The 23,025-nt window shown below is 27.4% G+C and overlaps 1 protein-coding gene and 1 long non-coding RNA gene across 4 annotated transcripts; both read left to right on the top strand.

The window, feature by feature from the left end:
* The first annotated feature begins 1,452 nt into the window (after positions 1 to 1,452).
* LOC126549455 (uncharacterized) lies at positions 1,453 to 4,267 on the top strand. Its single transcript, XR_007603558.1, has 3 exons — positions 1,453 to 1,587; positions 1,669 to 1,811; positions 4,109 to 4,267. It is a non-coding gene; the product is annotated as an uncharacterized LOC126549455 (long non-coding RNA).
* A 3,449-nt stretch (positions 4,268 to 7,716) lies between these two features.
* Positions 7,717 to 18,365, top strand: LOC114119131 (acyl-CoA Delta-9 desaturase-like). 3 transcript variants are annotated; one of them, XM_050196974.1, is made up of 7 exons: positions 7,728 to 7,883; positions 8,775 to 8,903; positions 10,707 to 10,965; positions 14,655 to 14,785; positions 15,435 to 15,640; positions 17,134 to 17,319; positions 17,851 to 18,365. In XM_050196974.1, exons 2-7 carry the CDS (start codon positions 8,871 to 8,873, stop codon positions 18,137 to 18,139), a joined length of 1,104 nt encoding a protein of 367 aa, XP_050052931.1. In that variant the 5' UTR covers positions 7,728 to 7,883; positions 8,775 to 8,870; the 3' UTR covers positions 18,140 to 18,365. The 3 variants fall into 3 exon arrangements, with proteins under 3 accessions (XP_027836413.2, XP_050052931.1, XP_027836410.2); XM_027980612.2 differs by lacking the exon at positions 8,775 to 8,903 and having other exon boundaries at positions 7,717 to 7,883; XM_027980609.2 differs by lacking the exons at positions 7,728 to 7,883; positions 8,775 to 8,903 and adding an exon at positions 10,456 to 10,598.
* The last annotated feature ends 4,660 nt before the right edge of the window (positions 18,366 to 23,025 follow it).

The raw sequence follows: 23,025 nt of genomic DNA, 5'->3' as shown, positions 1-23,025 counted from the left end.
TTATTATTATATTACATCATATATGTTATGATTTGTTAATTTGAAGTAAAAGTATAAATTTGTTTTTCAAAAATCCATCATACTCGTTTATATTTTTAAAATAAAATAAATGCAATACTTAAACGTGCGCAATTCACAAACATATATAAGCTATACCATCAATGATAATTAAAGTGACACTTGGTCACGTATTTACTAGGCAATATAATACACCCATAATTATTTTATATAATATAATATACTAAATAGTTTGTATTGCCATAGTCATTTCGATAATTATCCAATCGCAGTAAGCATTAATAACAAAATGGGAAAAACTATCAAGATTGACTTGTGGTCATTACCTATTTTTTCTTATTAATGGCTCACGTTCTTTAGTCGGCCGATATCGAAGTGAAAAATATTTATCATCAAATTAACACTTTAAATATTTTTAAATTTATTTTTATAAGGGGATTATAATTACTTTCATATTTTACCACTGATTGAACAATTTGTACAATGTTGTATTGATAATTTCTTAGTGATTATTTGTCAATATATGTGTGTTGTTGAAGAGAAAAAAGTAGACAATATATTAAATAAAAAGTATGATTTATTTCATGTATCATCATTACTAAATTTTATTGTAGTGTAAAATATGAAGAAAATAATTGGTCATTTCAATTGAGTGTTTTTCATTAAATTTAAAAAAAAAATTTTAAGTCAGCACATAACAAATTGGATACAATTCACAATGTACAATTTATTTTTTCTACTTAAGGTTGAATTTTAATCTTCGATATTATGTTTGCAGTACAATGTTAACTATTAATAACTATGATAAATAGTACACAATGTGTATACATATATAATATCGTATTATATAGACACACGTTAATCAATCCGGCAAAACTTAACAGGAGAATAAACTATTGTTTGAATTAAAAATTGTATACAATGTATGAGTGTTAATTTATAGCTATTGAGTGTTAAAGCGTTACGTTTCCTTAATATTACTTCCTTGAGTATAGAAGTTAGTAATATACAAGAAGTATTATATTTTTAAAAATATTGTAAACATTTTATTTAGCTTTTTTTTGTTTGTTTTTAATTTATCTTTATTTTTATTTTCAAATTATGATGTTAAGTAATTTTCTTAAAATATTGATATTTATATTAAAAGTATTGGGTGAATAATTCATTTTATATTCAAATGAAAAATTAATTATGTCAGCTTTGAGGGTAAATGGAATTGAGTTAAGGCGGTAAGTGGTAACGATAAGATAGTGATAGTCAATATTGATTTTGTAATGGTAAAAGGTATTGTGATGATAATGAAAAATAAAAATAATTTGTTTACAATGTTAAACTATGAACAATAACAATGAAATATAATATTATATAATCATATTTACTAGAATTCTAAATTTTATAGTTGTACTAATTTTCAATAGGTACTTTCAGCAGGCTGCTGGATTGGAGTAATTGGTTACTATTAATTATTACTACAACAACGCCGCATCTGCGTGAAAGATGTATTTGTGGACTTGTTGAGATATCATAATATGATACTTATACTACCAATAAATAATATCACTTATGAATGTATTAAGAGTTTGTTGTTTTAATTATCAGAATAAAAATATTTCGATATTTAAAAATGTAAATAATTTTGTTTTTTAATAGGTAGAGAGCTTTCATATGGATATTAATCGACTCGGAGAGCATAAGCAAATTAGTAAAATGATTCTATAGAGAGAAAGGAAGTAGATAGTCAAATATCATAATATGTGTTGTAAATTGCAGATGACCTTGCACTATCTTTATAGGTAAGCGCCTTTTACAATTTAAAATTGTACATTGAAAATAGTGTTATTATGTGCATATTGATGGCCGTTGACATAAAAACCAATTTAATTGCAACCATACTTATAGAATTATTCATTTGGCATACTTGGCCAATATTGTTCTCCTCTTGACCCAGCTGAAACATACAATATTTTTGTGATTTTGAAACTTTACAGCTTTTATACTCTACAAAAATATTTTTTTCTAAATAAAAGTTTGCTAGATTTTCTTAGAATTATTTACACTGCTATAAATTATTTATATACACAATATTATTTTAAACATATTTTTGTATCATGAATAGGAAATAGTTAAAGAACGTATCATAGAATTTAAAAATAATAGATATATTTATCTCATTGATAATAACTTTCAATATCTAAAATATATATATCCGATTATAAAATTCTATAGTGGTTAAAGATAAATTATTTATTGGTATACTAAAGGAATCCAATGGGTGGGATTATATAATAAAGTATACATTTCTTTCCTAAAGAAAAATAAATAATAAGTATTGACAAATAACAAAACTTTAGTTTTTCTAACAAAATCGATTTTGGTTATTTATTTTGTTGTCATTTGAATATAATAATTTTTTTTTAACATTATAAAAAAAAATATATTTTAATAGGAAACATAATATCATTATAATGCAATTTTGGAAATTTTTATAATAATTGATAACTACAACATTTTGTTAAGTCGTTGTTGGCTTTTTTAAGCTCTTATAATTTTTATACTAAGACCTAAATATTTAATTTAATTTTTTTCGTAACATTATATCATTCTCATTTTCTAATTATAGGAATAATATAGTTGAATAAGTCTCCTAAATTCTTACCCGTAAATTTAATTTTTGTTAATAAGTATTTTAAACCCACTTCACAACCTCGCGAACAGTCAATTATTTATATTTGTTTAGGACTCGATGTTTTACTACAAGGCTGTTGTTATTCATTACAGTTATACTCAGAATTTTTCTCGGGTGCAAAATCATCGATAAAAGTAAACAAAATTACATACACCTACATAATTTTTCAGCTGATCTTGATTGTAATTACACAATACATATGTAATTAATTTAATTATTTAACACAACCTTAATATATATGTATATAATATATACGTATACAAATTGTACCTGATAATTTAATAAAATATTATACTTAGTATTTTTTAAGTATTTTTATTGAACAATTTTATTATACAAAGTTCAATTGAACAATTATGAATTTATAATTATATAGGTACATGGTTCACAATTGTTGTGTTTTTTTAATCATACTCAAGTACTCAACCCATTTTATTTCTGAGTTAATCAAATTCTTTATAATTTGTGGAAAATAGGAGGTATTATTTTGAAAATAAGCGTATGTACCCATTAAAATCTAAGAATTTGACAATTTGCATAGTTTAGTAATTATGGCTACTGAGCATATTTCATAATTTTAATAAATACATAAGAATTGCATTTATGATCAAATTGGTATAAGAAAATTAAATAAAAAGTTATAAACTTTAAAATATTTACAACTAGTACATACAAATTAGAAAAAAATGGTGAGCAAGTGGATATTATCGCTCTGCTATACGGTGAAGTGAGTCACTGTACCTAATGAATGTGTTAAATTTGAATTCAATGATATATCATTATGTACAAAAAACAATTCTTAGTGGAGATAATCTACTAGACTAAGTATTTACTCTGATATATATTTTTTTAATTAATAGAAACTTATTAGAAACCTTATACTAAATTTTCAAATATTTTGACCGAGTAGATTTTTTTTTACTGACAATTAGAAGTTAACAACTAAAAAATATTCGAAATATTTTGAAAATTATACCATGCATAAAATATAATAACATTAACACTTTGTAAAAAATTCTCTACAGTTCTATGTTTTTAAGTTATAAAAATAAAATTTCCGTTTTTATTAATTTTTTTTGTTGTTTTTTCCGATTGTTAAGAAAATACTGTAATTTTATACTTTTATCCCTAAGGTACTAAATATATATAATTTACTACTAGGAATTGTCCTCATATTTGAAAATCGAACCATTTTTATCGTCTCAAAATATGATAACAGTAACAAAAAGCACGCACGCACATACCTAGGTATTTGTATTATAATTGTAAAAGCAATACATTCATTGCTCCGTTCAAAATTAATTAACTACGTAAATTAAAATTATAGAAATATGTAAGACCATCTGACCATAGGATGTTGATAATAATGGTTTTTTTGTGTGTCTATTATAAATGAATTTATAGCTTCCAGGGAGTCAAGAGATGGTTGTCAGCAGTGACTGGTTTAAAATATGCGAATGAAAGCCTAAGTAGTTGTTGTAAAGTTGTGAATTTTACATGGTTCTATAAGCGACGCAGTCGGTTATTCAGTATTGATTTTATAGGTCATCTGTTCTGAGGAGTGATTGGTAAGTATATGCACCAAAAAATAAAAATAAAAAATAAAAACTTGCTAAGATAAGAATATAATGCTTTGTATGAGCATAATAAATCTACTCAAAATGTTCTCGCTAAAAAAAATATCGTCTCAGAATTGAAATGCATTTTATAACAATTAGAAAATAATCTAGAGGTTTAGGTACCTATTATAATATATAATATTGTGAGTATTTGGACAACCACTCACGAAAACGTCAAGGTCGTTTTCTCATTGTACTTACTGTATGAAGTTAGGCTTTCGACGGAGAGGAATATAGTACAGATAAACCTACAATAATAATATAACTATATATAATATTATTTCTATAATTTTTATTATTGTCCAATCAAAAGTATACTAAACCAGTTTGACGGATGCCACGAACAGCAGATTACTGCACGTCCGCACTACGTGTTAATAACTAAATATTCAATTAAATATGTGTACCTATACCATTCAAATGCCTTAAGTATAATTGTACGAGTACCTGTGTTAAGGACTAGTTAAGGTTGATTAAAGTACTTGATTAACATTTAAATATAATATAATATATTGAAGTTAATTTTTAAAGTGCAAGATAAAATGAGTATTTTACTTTTGCTGAAATTAAAAATAATAATAATTAATAATCATAGACTTGCTTTTACATTCATAATTATTATCTGTTAGGTTATTTTTATTAAAAAATAAACACTTATATTCGAATGAGAATTTATAATTACCTAGCCATAAGTTCAAATAAGCGGAGTAGTAGACCAATATTTAGCGGAGTATCATTTCACTTATCAAAACATTAAACAAATATAAGTTATAACCAATCAACTAGATAATCATTTAAAATTCAATTTATTAAAAATTCTTAGAAAAAATATGTTGTTTTAGAGTATGAAGTTAAAAATATTATTTGTTGTTGATAGATAATAGCTTAAAAAGATGATAATAAAAATCAATATTTTATTTGAAAAAGGTTACTTTAAAATTATTTTAAAAAGTTAATGCTTTTCTATATAATGAGAAGAAATTATTCTATTTAATATTTACAATTTAGGAGAAAAGTATAATATGTTATATTATCTTAAATCATGTTATTGACTAATAGGTAAGTTAATAAAAATAATAAATTAGGATAAATTATCATAATAGAATAACCACATGTCATAAGTGAAAAATTGATTGAATTTTAAAGGGTTAAAATATTGTTACTCAAAATGAGCCATTAAGTCACATAAAAAAGAAATATATAATTATTTAAATTTTTTCAGGAGTGGGGGTATTTGAATGATTTCTGGACCATGTTTTCAAATACCCAATCAATTTCCAAATATGATTGGCATGTGCAATTTTTATTGTATATAGTATTTATCATTGAATTTTAAATGTAAGATGTTATCCATTGTAGTAACTTCAAGCAATGAATATAGGTACAATCAACAACTACTGCAGAGGAAACGAGTTCCCTGTTTTTTTTTTTTTTTTTGTTTTTGAAGATAGTAAATTGCTAATAAATGGTTACGTTTACAAAGTATCGGTATTTTTTTAACGAAATCGGTTATTTTAATTTACAATTTTCATCACTCATAATTCCGATCATCAAACCGTATGATAATATTATTAACTATAATAGATTCTATAACAAAGTTCGTAATCATTAATGACTTATTATATTACAAATAATTTAAACGTTTTAGATAGTTCCATAAATATTATACTATAAACTGTTAGAGCTCCGCTTTGAACCTTGTTTTTATACAGTGATTGTTATTTTATGCAGATGTATGATAATTAATAATACAACATCTTTGTACAACTTTGACGCTTATAATACTTAATTTGGTCTCGTGGATTTAATATGATTCATATTCAATATTGTATTTTCTGCTCTCCTAGTCCTTTACAATTTTGTGTTGGATAGCTTTTTGTTCTTCTATAATTAAATAAAATATTTTATAGGTGCATCAATTAATCTTTATCATTATTATATTCCTTTTTTACTATAATTTATTTTTAGGATGGGAAACCCTACTTACGTTAAATGCAAATAAATCTTTGAATTGTCATTATTTACTAAATTTCAAGCTTACGTTGAGGTCAGCGACGTTTAGTTAAGCGGTTAAAACATAATTTGTTTAGTTGACTGATGTGTGTAAATAATTTAGTTTGGTTTGGATCCTATGAACCTAATCAAGAGTTTGAGCCATCGTTGTCATCGAATCTTTTTGTGTATTGTGAAATAACTAGAATCATTAGTAGAGTACACAGGGTATTTAAAAAAAAAAAATTAAAAGTTACTATGCAAATTATAAATTATTATAAACTATCACGTAATTTATAATTGTTATCAGCAATTTATAGCAGTAATGAAATAATTATTTAACAATAATACTTAATACTTACTTAAAAAAATTATTCAATTTATATTATTTAATTTTTCAAAAATATTATGCAAATCTCCTCTTTCAATCCCATTGATAATTTAATCACAAGCTATTGTAATGTCTAAGTAAATACTTGTTATTGATAGACCATTAAATTTGATTGATTGATTTGTATTTCTTAAATAGGTTTTATGTAGTAACGTTAAACATTAATGTTCTCTTGTGGCCGTGGTGACAAAAAAGTTATGGAAACTTCAAGTTACTTAAAACTGTTATAGTTTTTATATAATATATGTTGTATAAGAACATTATTATTTTTTTCTCCCTGAATTTATCCATTTTCAAAGATTTTAATTACTAAAATTATAAGCTTGCCCAGAATATTTTGTGATATAGTTTTTGTTTTATAACTGTTAAAAGTTTTTACGCGCAGTGTGTAGGTACTGACAAAACGAATCGTAACAATACATTTATTTGGGCTATGATTAAATTACCACAAATCAGTATCGTATGTCTCTTAAAATTGTACTTCTTAACGTTTACTACTCGACTAATTATTATCAATGTAATGAATTTTTTTCAAAACCGTTTTTAAAAAATTTAAACGATTAAAATACGTTAATATTTTCGTCACCGGAATGTAACATTACATAACATACGACTGTAATTGACCATTGTTACATACTTTAATATTTAGATCGTTTTATAATAATTATGTATTGCTCGTTTTTGTTAAATTTTGTGAACAGGTAGACAAACATAATAATATAATATTATCATGATATCAATAACTCATATACTTATTAATTGTAGTTCAACCAATCTTACTCCGACTGTCGATTATAAATATTAAAAGCTATACGCGCAATCGTCTATATTGCTCTGTACACATATTATTTAACTTTCGAAATAATAATAATTTATGTAGTAATAATCATATATATACACATAATACACATTCGTACGACTATATATTAGTGTTTTGAATTGTCTGTTTACATTTGGAATTAGGTCCTAGGTGTTTGCTTGTTAAATAGCATTTCTTCTTCATCGAACATGACGCATTGTAGTGGGGCTGCGTTAACCACGTCTAGCTAGCTCGCCGAAAATCAAACGAAAAATCGCGTAGTTGTTGCAGGAGTCACCAACGAAGAGACTACGGTGGTAGTCTACACAAGTCATACTATATTTCATATTATTATCGTTTCAGCATTTTTTTGCTTGGGTAAGTAACAGACATAACTATTGTTAAATCGCATATTAATTCATATTGTAATATATTAACTATAAATAGTGCAATCATATTACTATAATAATTTACATTTTATTATTAGAATTTCTTGAGACGTGTGTCAAATGTAATTTATAACAATCAAACCGTGGATTGTAAACACATTTAAAAATTATTTCATCAACAATTAATACTCGTGGGCGCTATCTTTTATATGTTATCACTATAATTTTATTAAAGAACATTTTTTGGTTTTTGCTTAACCAGTCCATTTTGCTATAATTCGCTTAAATTTCTTTTAAAATACAATTTTTATTTATTTAAACGCAACGTAAGTTTGTATAAAATCTTTCGATGTATTATATGAGCATCAATATTAATTATTTTTAAATTTCCAGCATTATCTACTACGACGGAAAAGGGTTTTTAAAAAGGATAAAATAGAATCAGGATAGATTAAACTAGAGATAGGATTTATATGTATTGATATGCTTTATCCTGTCTTTTACAAAATTAGTTGGTTATGTTCAATAATTGGATAAATTGGTTGTAGTATATTGAGTATTATATTATATATATTTTTTATTAAAGCATAACTTATATATATATAATATATTGTTGCAAGTTTTAACTATTTATAAAAAAAAAAAATACATTCGTTTATGGCAAATTTAAAGGGAAAAGATATAGGTAAATACGTGGCATAATATTACTTTGATAATTTCAATTTCATACTTTAGAAATTTTGACTTTGACGAAAAAAGATTAAAATCTATTAAAAATGCTATAAATTTATTTGAAAGTACTAAAAATGATTTAACAGCTTACCTAGATGGAAACCAACAGATTTTTTCACTTAATTTATTTTAAACTTTTGTGTTTTAGAATACAATTCATCCTCTTCTGCCTATCTGGTTAGGTGAATTTTCTACAAATAAAATAATTATAAATCACACTCTACCACTTTTCTTACCGCGCTAAATGACTATGGGTTGCTACTTGTTTTTACATTCAGTAAGTTTAATTGTGATATTTATATTAAATAGCGTATGAGCAAAGAAAATTATCGGTGTATGTCATGTCATATTTCTATATTTTACCATTTGGATATTAATATTGATTTAAAAACCGTTTATTTTAATTGATTAATGAACATAGGAATTTCTCGTATGTTAAAATACCTTTGTACAAACGAGTAACTTGTAATATTATTGTTTTTTAGTACGCGTTTGCTCTGCTTAATGAACTAATCAAATGACAGAAATAATTAGTTTAAGTCAGTGATTTATTAAATGCTCATAAATTCTTATAGTTTGTATTGATTATAGTCTGTGATCAAATTTGTATTTTAATTTTACAATAGGCATGTTCATAAAAAAATCTTAATTTTATAATTAATGTTTTTAAAATTACACCTAACGAATATTTTAGATTAAAAAGGAATTTTAGATTTCTGATTATAGAACTCCGTTAATATCACCAAGAGATAAAAAATAAAAAATAGTTTAATAATAATTCAGTGCAAATTTGTGTCACGCTGCAATCTAATTGAAAAACAAATCATTTTTTTTTTCGTTTTCCTTGTCGAACCGTTTAGACAGGATCTCAGTGACTATTTTGCTGAGGTTGTAAAGAATTTATGTTAAAAAAAATTTCACTATTATTATTTATTTTTACGGCTAACGCACTATGTTGTGAAATGAACATAATATTCAAGTGTATCAGAAATCGTACCCAGTGTTTGTCAAGGCATACGTTGGATCGGTACTCGAAATATATAAGTATAATTATTATTATTAAAAAAAATAATAATAAACAAACGCAACGATACGATTATAATATTATTGTGACGTATAAAAAAGTGGAAATTCAAAATATGATACCACACGCGCGCACATACCAGCTGATGATCAACGACGATTATATTATAAACCTTTAAAATATCAATGCTAGCACTCAAGTCCCGAGAAAAAACGGCGGGCGATAAATCGGACATCGTGTTTACAAACAAAAACTCGAAAAACACAAAAAAGCCAATAAGATTCGCGAAAACGACATATATTCGTAATATTATTATTGTTGCGGAATCCCATATAAATACTACCATTATAGCGAGTCGCAATCGAAATTCGAATTCATATTAAAGTAAATAGACGCACACGTTATACGCTCAATGCTCCCATTTGGTTTTCGCGAAACGTACGCCGTTGCCGATTTCGCGACTCGTGCCGGTCCATTCAGACGAATTAATTTCACAAGCGTTAAGAATTCGATTTTAGCCGCCGCCACCACCATCGTGTTTCGCTAGAAAAACTGAATGATAAAAAAAAAAAAGAAAAAAGAAAAATATTCGGTGTTCGAGTTTCGTCGTGTATAGTATATATTATAATATGGTTACGTCAATACAGAACACATTACTTCTATTATTATATTTATATATTTTATTTTATTACATAAGTATTGTTGTACTGTATCGTATTGTGGAACGACCGTTATAATATTATAATTATATCGCAGTCTATGACGTCGCGCGGCATAGAAAAGTGTTTCATAATGAACGAATATTGTTGTATTATTTATTGCGTAGGTACTATGTGTCCATTTTTTATTTCTCTTTTGTAGTGGCACTTTTTTTTTCGCGTAATTTCTCTATTATGTAGAGGTATGCGCACGTATTACGACGATATAGCGAAAAACGAGAAAAAACATGTACGCTAACCTATATAGTATAATAAATATGAAAATATGTTATAATTATTTTTAAATATCGACTACAGCTGAAATAAATAATTTTTTTTTTTAATTTGTGATGGACAGATTTCCACCATGGTCCAGATGGGTGCGAAGACGACGACCATAACCGAATACGACGTGTTACAAGAGGAAATGGACCTGTTAAAAAACGACCAAAAAGAACAGAAGACCACCAGCTGCGAAGAAGAACAGTCACAGCTCCCTGTTAGCAAGCAGGAAATCATATGGACAAACGTCGTGTTCATCACTTTATTACACGTTGCGGCCGTCTATTGTTTTTGCAATTACTTCTTTACAACGAAATATCAAACTTACATCTGGGGTAAGTACAACCTATGATTTAATGTAATCACATGATAGTAAATTATGTAAAAAATAAAAAGATAAAAATGTTGGATGGGCGATAGACACAACGAACGGTAATGACTGTACACTCGTTTCGCTTAACCTCGGTGTATTTTATAGTGACGTGTTGTGATATTGAATTTGACAGCCATGTGTCTTAGAAAGCCAATTCTGATCCCAGCCAGGTTAAAATTGCGTTTTTCTGGGAAGCTTTTGATTTTCTCTGTGTGGTTTTTCTACATGCGTATATACCTATTACCTAATAAGATTAATGGTGAGAAAAATTGACCTATATTTAGAATACTGATTAGAATGAATTTCCATTTGATATATAGATAGAACTAATTAAAACTTTTGAGTACAAAAAAAAAATGAATAGAAAAAAAATGTACTATTATTTTCGGTTCATTCTAAACGGTATACATAATCTAAAATAAAGGTTCTCATATAAGAAGTCTAGCGTGTTGTTCAAAATAATAATTTTGTTAAAGACGCGGTCTTAATGTTTATACATGACACCTGCGGTAGTATTTTATAAATTCCTGTGGCATTGTTCAGTTTACTGATGGAAATATTTTGCTTACAGTTGCATTCGTTCTATGTCAAAATCATAATTCATAAACATTTATTTATTTAAAAATTATTTATATAAAAATATTACAGTATTAGCAATAATAATTAGGTACCGTGCATATAAATATAATATAGATACACGGTTTAAATTTATTTAATGATATTTAATTTAAAGATAATTTTTCTACTAGGTCAAATTGATGGATTTATTTGAATTGACCTGGTCAATGAAATATATTTGAATTATTTGTTTTTATTGACCCATTAGATGTATCTAATGTATATATTTAAAAATATATTTGTCACAATTCGTGTATTTACATTGAAAATAAACAGGCAGTAGGTTTGTAGGTTCAAAAAAACAACAGATACATAATACCATGTCCGACTATTTAAACTGAGCTTACAAAAAAAGAAGATCATTTTACTTTAATTATATTTTTATAGAAAATTATCAAGAAATAAAATAACATGGAATTTAAAATTTGATTAGATAAAGCCAAAAAAGTTTTTATTTAAAATATAATATGACAGATATTTTTATAGATATTTTTAATGCTTCGTTTTTTATTTTGAACGAATAAAATATTAATATATTTCTAAATTATTGTATTTTATTTCTTTATTATTATTATATTTAAATAAATAATTTTTTCTAATGTACTTTCCGGAGTATAATTGTTTCGTCAAAATGATTAACATATTGATGAAAACAAGCTTTTTTCTAGACTCTGATGGTTCTATTGAAAATATTGACATTTCAAAACCAAAAATTAAATATTTTTCTTTAAAAATTCAAATACTGCCATAGTTTTCTATGTACTACAATATACTATGGTACACCAAAATGCGTAGAACGATGTTTAGGTATTCATGCACTCGTGCAAGTGTGTGTATAAACTATAAGGTGCACGGTGCATGATGCATATTATATAATTTATGCGGGCTTAATATAAGTAATTGCATTTTATTATTTCCTCCGGGCCATTCTTTACTAACCACGAGCAAACTACTACCAAATATTCGTTTATCAATGATGTTGTAATCTTCACGCGTCACGCATTTTACGTACACTTGTTATACTTGAGTTAAATTAAATAAACGTACTACCTATTTCAAATTACAATTGATTTAACAATCATTACGAATTCACGACTTGAATTCACGGAAAATAGATACGTCACATATTATAATATATTACTATCTATATTATTTTACTACTAAATTTAAAATGTCTCCTTACGTTTATGCTTAGAAACTGTTTAATAAATTAATCAACACGAGTTTTAGTTATTTTTTTTAGAAAATTAGTTTATTAATTAAGATAAGATAAAGATACAGTTGTTTTATCTAGATAAGCTATCTAAGTACTGCTTACTGTATGTTTCAGACATACCGCATATAAAATAATAATTGTCACGTGCAGTGAACTGCATAAGCGTTGTGTTTTAAGGACGCGTTAAAATAGAAAAATTATTATTATAGTGTTCATAAATTAACGATGTGACCTAACCAAATCTATAACGATGCATTTATGTAAACAAGTAAACACTATAGAAAATAAATAGTTTTAAGTATATAAATTGTAATGTATAAATTAGGTACTAATATAAAATGTTAGATTATATCATTATTTTCTTTTCATTCGTTTTATTTAGCTCAATAAAGTTGACGTGTACTTCAATAATTAGAACTAAATTGTTTTTTGAATCTAAAATAATTTTATTAATAATCATTCATTTTAAAATTGAATTCAAACAAAATCAGAATGATTAATTAGGCAAATAAAATTCAATATCTTTTAGAGTTGAGACTCTAAATATGATTACATTTTAAATACTTAATGGTCTTGTAAAATGTTTGATCAATCGAATTTGAACAATTGTGTATTGCTAGTTTGAAGTATTTATAAATTATATGTAACTGTTGTTATACATTTTAAAGTGTAAAGAGATTAGATATATGAACTTAAGAATACCTATTTTATTTTCAAGTATTTATCTTTTATTTTTTAAATTGTAAATCGTAAATCATTTATACATATACTTCACTTTATTTTTTAATTAAATAATATGATATACACATTTTAATATTTTGTATTAATAATAAAAAAAAATATGATTATAAGTATTGAGTAACATAAATATGTTTCCATGCTACTTCAGTTCTAGCTGACTTGCTTGTTTTTATCTGACGATTGCGTTTGTATATGAATTTAATACATTATATATTTTAATAATGTAGCTAACTAGTGTATGCATTCAGATTTATTTTTTAATAAACATGACAGTCAATATGGAATATATTTGGTTTTAATAATATGAGTATTAGAACGTTTTTATTTGTGACAATAACCGTGATGTTTTATTTGTTTTCATGTTGCATTAGGGACAGAGAGTGGGGTCTAATCTGGTTGTAGCTATATATATGGGGAATGGGATTTAAAGTAAAGTTATAAAGTTATATTAAAAGAAAATATTAATGACATTAAAAATTGAAGAGATGAATTCGAATGTAAATTTACTAATAAAGTTTTATTTAAATTTTGACTAAAACAAAAGAAATTGTTTCTGTCAAGCACGGTTTATTTAAAAAGTCTCTTTTTAAGGGATTTTCTTTAGGCAATTTTAATGCAGTTTGAAAAAAAAATTTAAATAATACTGGTTTAAATAAACTTACAACTTATAAGTTATTCATATTTAAAGGCTTCAAAAACAACGTATTCCAGAAGAAAAAATATTATTTTTGTATTAATATAATATCAACAATAAATAAAATATTATGTCGCAATTATTAATGTATTTTACTATTTTATATTAATGGTGCAAATTTGATTTTTCAACTAAAATGTGATCCTTGCCTTAGAAAAGAATTTTGAAAAAACAGTTTATGGATTTCCATATTAGTTATTTAGTTACAATTCTTATGACATTTATTTAAGATTAAATATTATTAGTTTGAATGTCAGCTAGTTTGACATAATATCTCATATTTATGTATATAATATATATTGTCCCCAAATAAGTGGAGAATCAATTTTTTAAGTGATGATATTTTTCAACTTTCATTGTTTAATTCTTATTTATGGTGCAGCTTTTATAGTCGGAGGTATTGGTGGATTTGGAGTTACCGGCGGCGCACATCGATATTTCACTCATAGATCGTTCAAAGCGAAATTACCACTACAACTAATACTCATATTGTGTTACACAGTATCGGGACAGGTATGTTATACATTAGTTAACATTGAAATTTTCAAGTGTTTAGTGGTCGTTTATGCGTCTTTACACATTTGCTTGCTATAGTTTATATTAATCAATTAATGTTTTATTCAACGTTGAAATGTGTATTTAGTAGCTCAGAATTAACTTCAATTCAGTAAGAAGATTATTAAATATATTCAAACTAAATCGACTCACAGAATTAGGTTTTTTAAAACCAAACGGCCTTAACTCAAATCAAAGCTATAATAATTTCCGTTCTGTAATAATATTGTTTTTATCGTTTTCTCCGACGAAATTAATTTCTTATAATATTAATTCACATTTGACGTCCCTGTGTATAGTGATTTTTCCAACGTATAGCAATGCCTAAATTAGAGTTTAAGAGTTTAAGTATAATATTAATAGAAATGAATACCCGATATGATTTCATCAGAGGAAAACCGATAGAAAATGCGTAATATGCCTTGCGACGTTACAACCCTATTGTTTACTATAACGTTGACGTTCCAATGATTATATACCCTCAACGGGTTAAATTATATTACATACGACGTGTGACCCATTATAATTAATGAATGCTACTGAAAGGTACATTTAGGTACATTTATATAAATATTTTTGCATTTAATACGATTTTCTTTGCCCTCAGAACGACATACCGGATTGGGTTCGCGATCACCGGGTGCATCATAAGTTCAGCGAGACGGACGCCGATCCACACAACGCCAACAGGGGTTTTTTCTTTTCACACGTTGGCTGGCTGATGCAGCGCAAACATCCTGAAGTCTATAGAAAGGGCAAGACCATCGACATGTCCGACATCAACAACGATCCACTGGTGCAGTTTCACACTAAGTGCGTATTCGATGTATTAATATAATAAATTAATAGACGAGACGGTGTATCTCCGACACGTTTTACTCAGACGGCAGATACGACGGATACACCATTTGGGGAAACCACGTTATTTCGTTCAGTCGTGGCATTGATTTTATATAATATCATGCTTGTGTACTACTATAAAATCAATATTTGGGGGGAGTGGGTACCCGAGTACGTCTTTTGACATCCGATTGTCGTCTGTCACCCACTATAATAATAATAATAATAATTATTATTATTATTATATTAATATTAATTATTATTATTATTGGTCTTCTAAGTGCTTGAGACACTAAAGGATAAAGGTCCACATTTCACTAGTCAATATTCCACACAACAAATGCACGAAGTACACCGTTTGTTTAGTGTTTTAGTGTAGAAATATGACAGTAACAATTTATTATGTCTCTTGATAAAACTGCACGTTTTTAATACATACTTAAATGCAAAAAAAAAATGTATTCCTTTTTTAAAAGTTTTAACAAATGAATATGTGTTTGTTTAATAACGCGTGTTTAAAAATCGCGTTGAAACACGTGTTATTTTGGACGTCCGTGTGGTTTTTACAGCCTTATACTAAGATATTAAATTACCTATGGTGTTTCTAAACAATTCTGTTTATCGAAGTCCAAATGTTTTTGTTTTCGTCGTTTTGGATTCGGGTTTCCATGTAAATTGTTTTCCAACTATTTTTTTTTTATTTATATCACAATGCATATCACTTAGTCTTTTTATCTTTTTTTCAAGATTCTTAAAACTGGTTATATACATTAACTATATTAATTATTAACAATTCTCTACAGAAATATTCATATAAGCTGTATTAATCAAATATTTGTATTTTGTACGTCTTTAATAGGACTGTGTGATAATAAGAATTCTGGAAGGGATTCAATAATCCGCAATTGCTTAAGTTTACCAAGTCCCTAAGTCAAATATTAAAATTGCCAGTTATAAAATAACTGAAAAAATATTATACAATTTTAATTTACAACTTCTGCGTAAAAATAAACATATTTATTCAAATTTATATAAATTAATAATTTTTAGTTTTATGTGTCATCCACATTGTTTTGGTAATAAATACGTGATTATTATCATATAAGACGTAAGTACTTTACATACACTTTATTAGTACTGGAATTATCATTGGTCATAGAACACATATGCCATGGTGTGTGATATAACACGTATTATACAATTTCTTGTAATAGACTGGTGGGTATACGCTTACCAGTCATGTAATCGTCAATCAGTGTTCTACACGACAAATCACATTAAAAAAAAATTTATTGAAAACGACCGTTTTGTAAGGCGATACTAAATTTGGTATTGATATTGTTTTGTCTTTTGGAGATATTTCGAAAATAGTGCCAACTATACATATACAATTAAAATCAGTACAAACACTGTAACACGAGTGACACAATAATAATTAATCTATTATATTATTTTTATCGTTTCAGACACTTTCTTCTGTTCAAGTTGCTCTTATGTTTCATCATACCTGTTTTGGTGCCGGTTTACGCGTGGAATGAAAACTGGACGGAAGCCATCAGCTCATTGGCCATAGTCCGGTACGTGTTGAACTTGAACTTCACGTGGTCCGTCAATAGCGTGGCTCACATCTGGGGAAGCAAGCCGTATGACAAGTAAATAAAACAAAAACCATTACTTAATCAGCGTGCTCCCTATATACAGTGAATCATATATTACAATATGGACACGCATCGTCTTCTTGGGGATGTATTATTTTGGCGAAGATAATTAAAACTAGAGGACTCTAAATTGGATCTCTAGTATGACCTTCACACGAAAGTTGTTAATAATGAAATCTTATTTATGTTGATTTTCTTTTTTAAAAAACGTAAATACACAATGTCGTGTTAAAATAAATCATCGATTATAAAGCTGAACGTTATCCGAATTGTTGACAAGCTCAAATATTCCGCCATTTGCCAAATGTGTGCTAAATGCTTACTGTAATTACGTCGTGTTTAAGTCATACCGGGAATCTCATACAGGCCCGCCTACCCAAGTCGTTTCTACACGCCCCCTCCCCCCCAAAAAAAACATCTCTACAAAAAAATAAAATTAAAAAATACACAATGAAATATTATAATATACGTAGGCCAGCTTGATTCCTCCAAAACTCATCGTCTTCGTTTTTATTTATTTCGTAGTCGCATCCAACCAGCTCAGAACTTGATGGTGTCCATCGTGGCCATGGGCGAGGGCTGGCACAACTATCATCACGTGTTCCCATGGGACTACAGGGCAGCAGAGATCGGCGGGTACCTGTTGAACACGACCACCTTGTGGCTAGACCTGTTTTCCAAGATCGGATGGGCATACAATCTCAAGACGCCGTCCAAAAAGCTCATTCAGGAAGTGGCCGTCAGGCACGGCGACGGAAGTTGGCGAGAGGTGCCGGAAACGACGGAGCACACAGGGGACTATAAGACTTCATAAACATTAATTTATTACAATACATCATTACGTTTAAAAACGACGTTTCGATTATTATTATTATTATTATTATTATTTAACACGCGTGTTACGTGTGCGTGTATGTGTGTGTGTGTGTATGTGTGTGTGTTAAATGTTGAATTTAGCGTGTTGTATATTTACGTACCTATAACAATATATATTATATATTATACTGTTTTATTAATATAGGCACCTGTTTGATATAACATGTATACGTGTATTATGTTACGAAATAATAATACCTATGATACTTAAATTCTAGAATACCATTATTATAATATTATTGTTATTTTAGATTGTATTCAACGGGTATCGTACAACTGTCGTTATTACGGTGTTTCGCATACTTATCGTATATCACCTATATTACTTAGTCTCGCGGGAGTTCAAATAGACAAAACGCAAACGGTTACGATGGTCCATAAACCGTCGTGTATACTTACGGTAGATTAATTTTGTGTCACAGCAGTTGTATCACTCGTATATTTCGACCGTGGCATACGCGTAAGAACAAAACGGTACGGTCGGCCCACCTGGATTTTATATCGTTTAGGCTACGACAATAGCTGCTGAGTACGATATTATATAATACGAACTTAATGAGAACGCTTTCGTTCGTTGTTTAACTTATTGTTTTATAGTATTATAATATTATATCGTCGTGCATTACAGTAGGTAGTATGCACTGCTACAGTAATACGTAAGTACGGCAGAAGCAGGCGAACGCGTTTAAAAATTAACAGTTTTTATTGTGTTAACGATTTGTTTTGTAAGAGAATCGACATTAAGTAATTATTAATCGTAAGTACTAAGTTGTGATTTGGGCATATGTCCAAGATTGTTTTTGCCCGATGAATTTGTTATTATTTTTTTTATGTATAAAGTTATGTTTAGGTATCTTCATTTCATCTAATGATTCTTGTACGTCTGTCTATTATAATATTATCATTTATGTACTTATTATTATACAATTAAAAACAAAAACCGCGATCGGTTATTTAAAACATATAGTTAAGGTAATGTTTAATTATGTTGTCGTGTTATATTATATTATATATAAATTTGAATCAAAACAATTAGATAATTGAATATAAAGGTAATGCCTTTTTTTTTTTTTTTTGAAAAATTTATTACAAGCAGTCTCCAATTTTTTCATACATTAATAAAAAAATTAAAAAAATATTATATTCCACTCAAAATTACTAAATGGTAAGTTGCTTATACTCAAATTAAATAGATTACTGTGTATAATTGTGTTTTTTTATTAATAACTATACGTAGATAATATCACAATAGACATATTATTGTGTAGAAGGATTAGGATTTGGAATAATATTAAAAATGAATATAGTAGTTTGGTTTAGTTAATTATAGTTTTTTTGTAAAATATACAGATTGTGTGTTAAATTTCTCATCTTCAGATGATGTAGTTACATTAAAGTTTTATTAATTAGCAGAATAATTAGTGTACAAATTCTTTTAACAAAAAATAACGACTAAATAATATTTTTAAAGAAGTTTGGTAGTTATATTTTTGTATTTTTGAAACATATTTTGAAAATTTATCACCGTTTTTGTATTTTAAGATCAGTTTGTAAAATTTACTTAAGATACAATAAGAAGTGTACAAATTACGATCATTTTGAATACACGATTTAAACTGTGTGAAACTTTATAATTTACAAGGGCTTGAAATTTGAAACATTATTATGAAGATATTTCAATTATGATTCAAAAATCTTAATAAGTAAGATCTGAATTGTTAAGATTATTTTCAAGAATTTTATTTTTCAAATAGGTGTTTTGAAATTATGATAATTTTAATTTATAATCAAGGTTGGTAATTGATTCAGTTCACTTCACGGTTTATTTTATTTGAAATTTTTGTTTCAAACAGGTAGGTACACGAAAGTTTATTGCAATATCAATTAATAACCTATAACTATAATATTTGCAGTATAAATTATTTTCTGACCATATGTAATAAATTTGTTACATCATACCTACTTTGGACTTAGTGGTCTGATTTGTCATTCTAGAAAAAGAAAAATTGTTCAATATAAAAAAAATTGCGATACACCAGTCGTTTAATATTATGTAAGCATTTGAAATGGAGTCACTCAGTACAATAAGCTAGTGTTTTTTTTTTTTTTTTTTGTTATATATTTCAATTCCACAGTAATAGTGATGTGCCATTGTTTTTGCGTCGAGGTGAGCTAAGCTATATGTCAAGTAGATAAAAGTACAATATACCAAAGACCCACAGAAAAACGAGATGACAATTAGGTTTTATAACGGTGCTATCTCACACTGCCAGCCGTCGTATTTATATTTTGAAAGTTATTAATACATGTTTACAATTCGCATTTATATAATTTAATATTATATGTTGTGCAGAATTTCTTTATACTTCCGATTTGTGTGCAATATTATTATTTACGTGGTAATTAAAGATGATTTATCGTATCGAATAAATAGAAAAATAATGTTGCAGTATGTATAGTAAGTGCATGTACCTATTATAGGTATACACTTAAATTGCGGATAGAACGTGTGTGCATGTTGTCGAGTATAATATAAAAGCCAACTAAATAAAACACGGAGATGTTATAAATTGCCGTCATTAAAATGTCAAGAAAAAATGTATAGACACCACTTGTACATATAACACGGTTACTATACGAGTGTGTAGGGTAGAAAACCAGCGCTTCAATGGAACAGACTGAAAAGAAATTCGAGTTATTTAATGTTTATTAGAATTTAGAACCGAAATAAAACGCCAAGTCTAGCGCTAAAACTAAATCAGTCGGTATATTTATAGGTACGCAGTGGGCGTTAATTAATTGGCGTGTTCTCTATAGGGCGCGGATGCCAATAATCGGAGACAATAATAATTAAAACTCAAAGAAACTCGTTAAAATATCGATCGCGCTATATTACGATGTAATCAGTAAGTTACACCACTTTCGGTCGTGTGAGCAATAATAGCAAATAAAATAACTTAACTACGAGTCTTACCAAAAAATATAATATATGTACGTATATTATGTCGAGGTGAATGTCTGCGATCGGTGAATGTCACTACCACCGGTGAATGTTGACATTCACAATCAGTGTGTTTGGCGAACATTGACGTGACGATGAATGAAAAACACCAGTGTTCAGTAATATTTTGTACGTTTTAAGAACAAACAGAGTCGATCTCAAAAATATTATTACACAGGTACGCTAATGGTATTTCTTACAACACGACAAGCTGTCGTGGCGTTTTGAGTTGCAAAGTAATCCGTCGCTTTTGCGACTACACTTTTTTTTTTCATGTACATTTAGCTTTGCAATCACACTTCAGAAAATATCGTCCACCACCGATTGAAATTTCACCAGGACTTTTCTCAAAGAAATGTGTTGGACGGCTGCGACTTCGTCCACGGAAATTTCTTTCTTTTTGTATACTGCAAACATTTCGAACTGAAACACTTCACTCACAATATATAATATTGCTTTGTGTTTTTCTTCGTTCAAAAACAGGAATTGTCTTTTCGTTTTTATTCATTATTATTTATATTAGGTATATTATAAAATATTTCTTTTATATTTTCCATTATTTAACTGGTATTTTTATGAAGTTAACGATGTAATGTGTTGTACGAACTTCGAACGAATAAAACACTTCGACAAAACATGCCTGACTCGAGGAATAGAAACAATCGAAACATAATCCATGGATATTAATTATTATTGACGATCGTCAAAACACGGTGGTCAATATTCTAATTTATCGGACATTGCCAACGATTGCCGGTGAATGTCTATATTATATTGTTATTTTTTTTCTGAGGAAATGTAAATATTTATCAAAAATGTAGGTGGATGGTGTCGACATTGACTAATTGTAGCCATTCACCTCAACACACATATAAACGCATTATCAGAGTATTCGCTGTACACTGTACACCACTGACAGCTGAACATAATTATTACACGCCACTTCATCATACACACAGCCTTTACGCCGATCGAATCGCAATATTATTTGCTACTGACGCGGGTTCAATGTACTCGATCGAATATGCACAGATTCGACTGGTAGAATACATCAGGGACGTGTAACTCTTGTATTTTGTTAGTATTTGGACTATTCTATAATAAAATATAAAATTATAAATATTTGTAGATAAAACAAAATAGTAGGTAGCTAAACTAAGCGTTATTATAATATTCTGTGCGGTGGTATAAACGCAATGAACACGATGAAAAAAAAATACCTACTTATCATAAAATACAAAATTCTCTATAATCTTATTTTGAGATTATGAAAATAGAAATACCTGCAAATATTTTTTATATGCAATTTTAAATACCCTATTATATTATAATATACATTCTTAATAATTATTGTTCACAAATTATTATTAAAATCATTTAAACTTTTTTTTTTACAGTCAACTCATGTATAGAGAAGTATTTTTTTTCCATAATACAGAATAGGTAATGTTTTATCGTTGAATATAATTGTTATTATTATTATCATTATTGGTATGTAAATTCGGTATTTTAAATTTACAGATGTGAATATTTGTTTAAAATAACTTTATAAGTAAAAAAAATAAAAATAATGTATAAAGTGAGATAAAGGCGACCACGGTTGATGCTGCCGCACCGAACCGTCGTTATCGTCAGTCTACAGTTTACGTTTCACCTCTTGTTGTAAAACTCATGCCGGACAACATCGTTCAAACATTTTAAATGCCAAATGTATATAAGTACATTAAATTAACAACGTACAATTATTATACTAAATTAAATTGTTTGATAACTAATAAAATATAAATTAATTAACGATAGGTACTTAGCGATCGAATTATTGT

This window comes from Aphis gossypii, chromosome 1 (assembly GCF_020184175.1).
Source record: "Aphis gossypii isolate Hap1 chromosome 1, ASM2018417v2, whole genome shotgun sequence".
NCBI lineage: Eukaryota > Metazoa > Arthropoda > Insecta > Hemiptera > Aphididae > Aphis > Aphis gossypii.
This window is presented reverse-complemented; position numbering and strand designations above follow the sequence as displayed.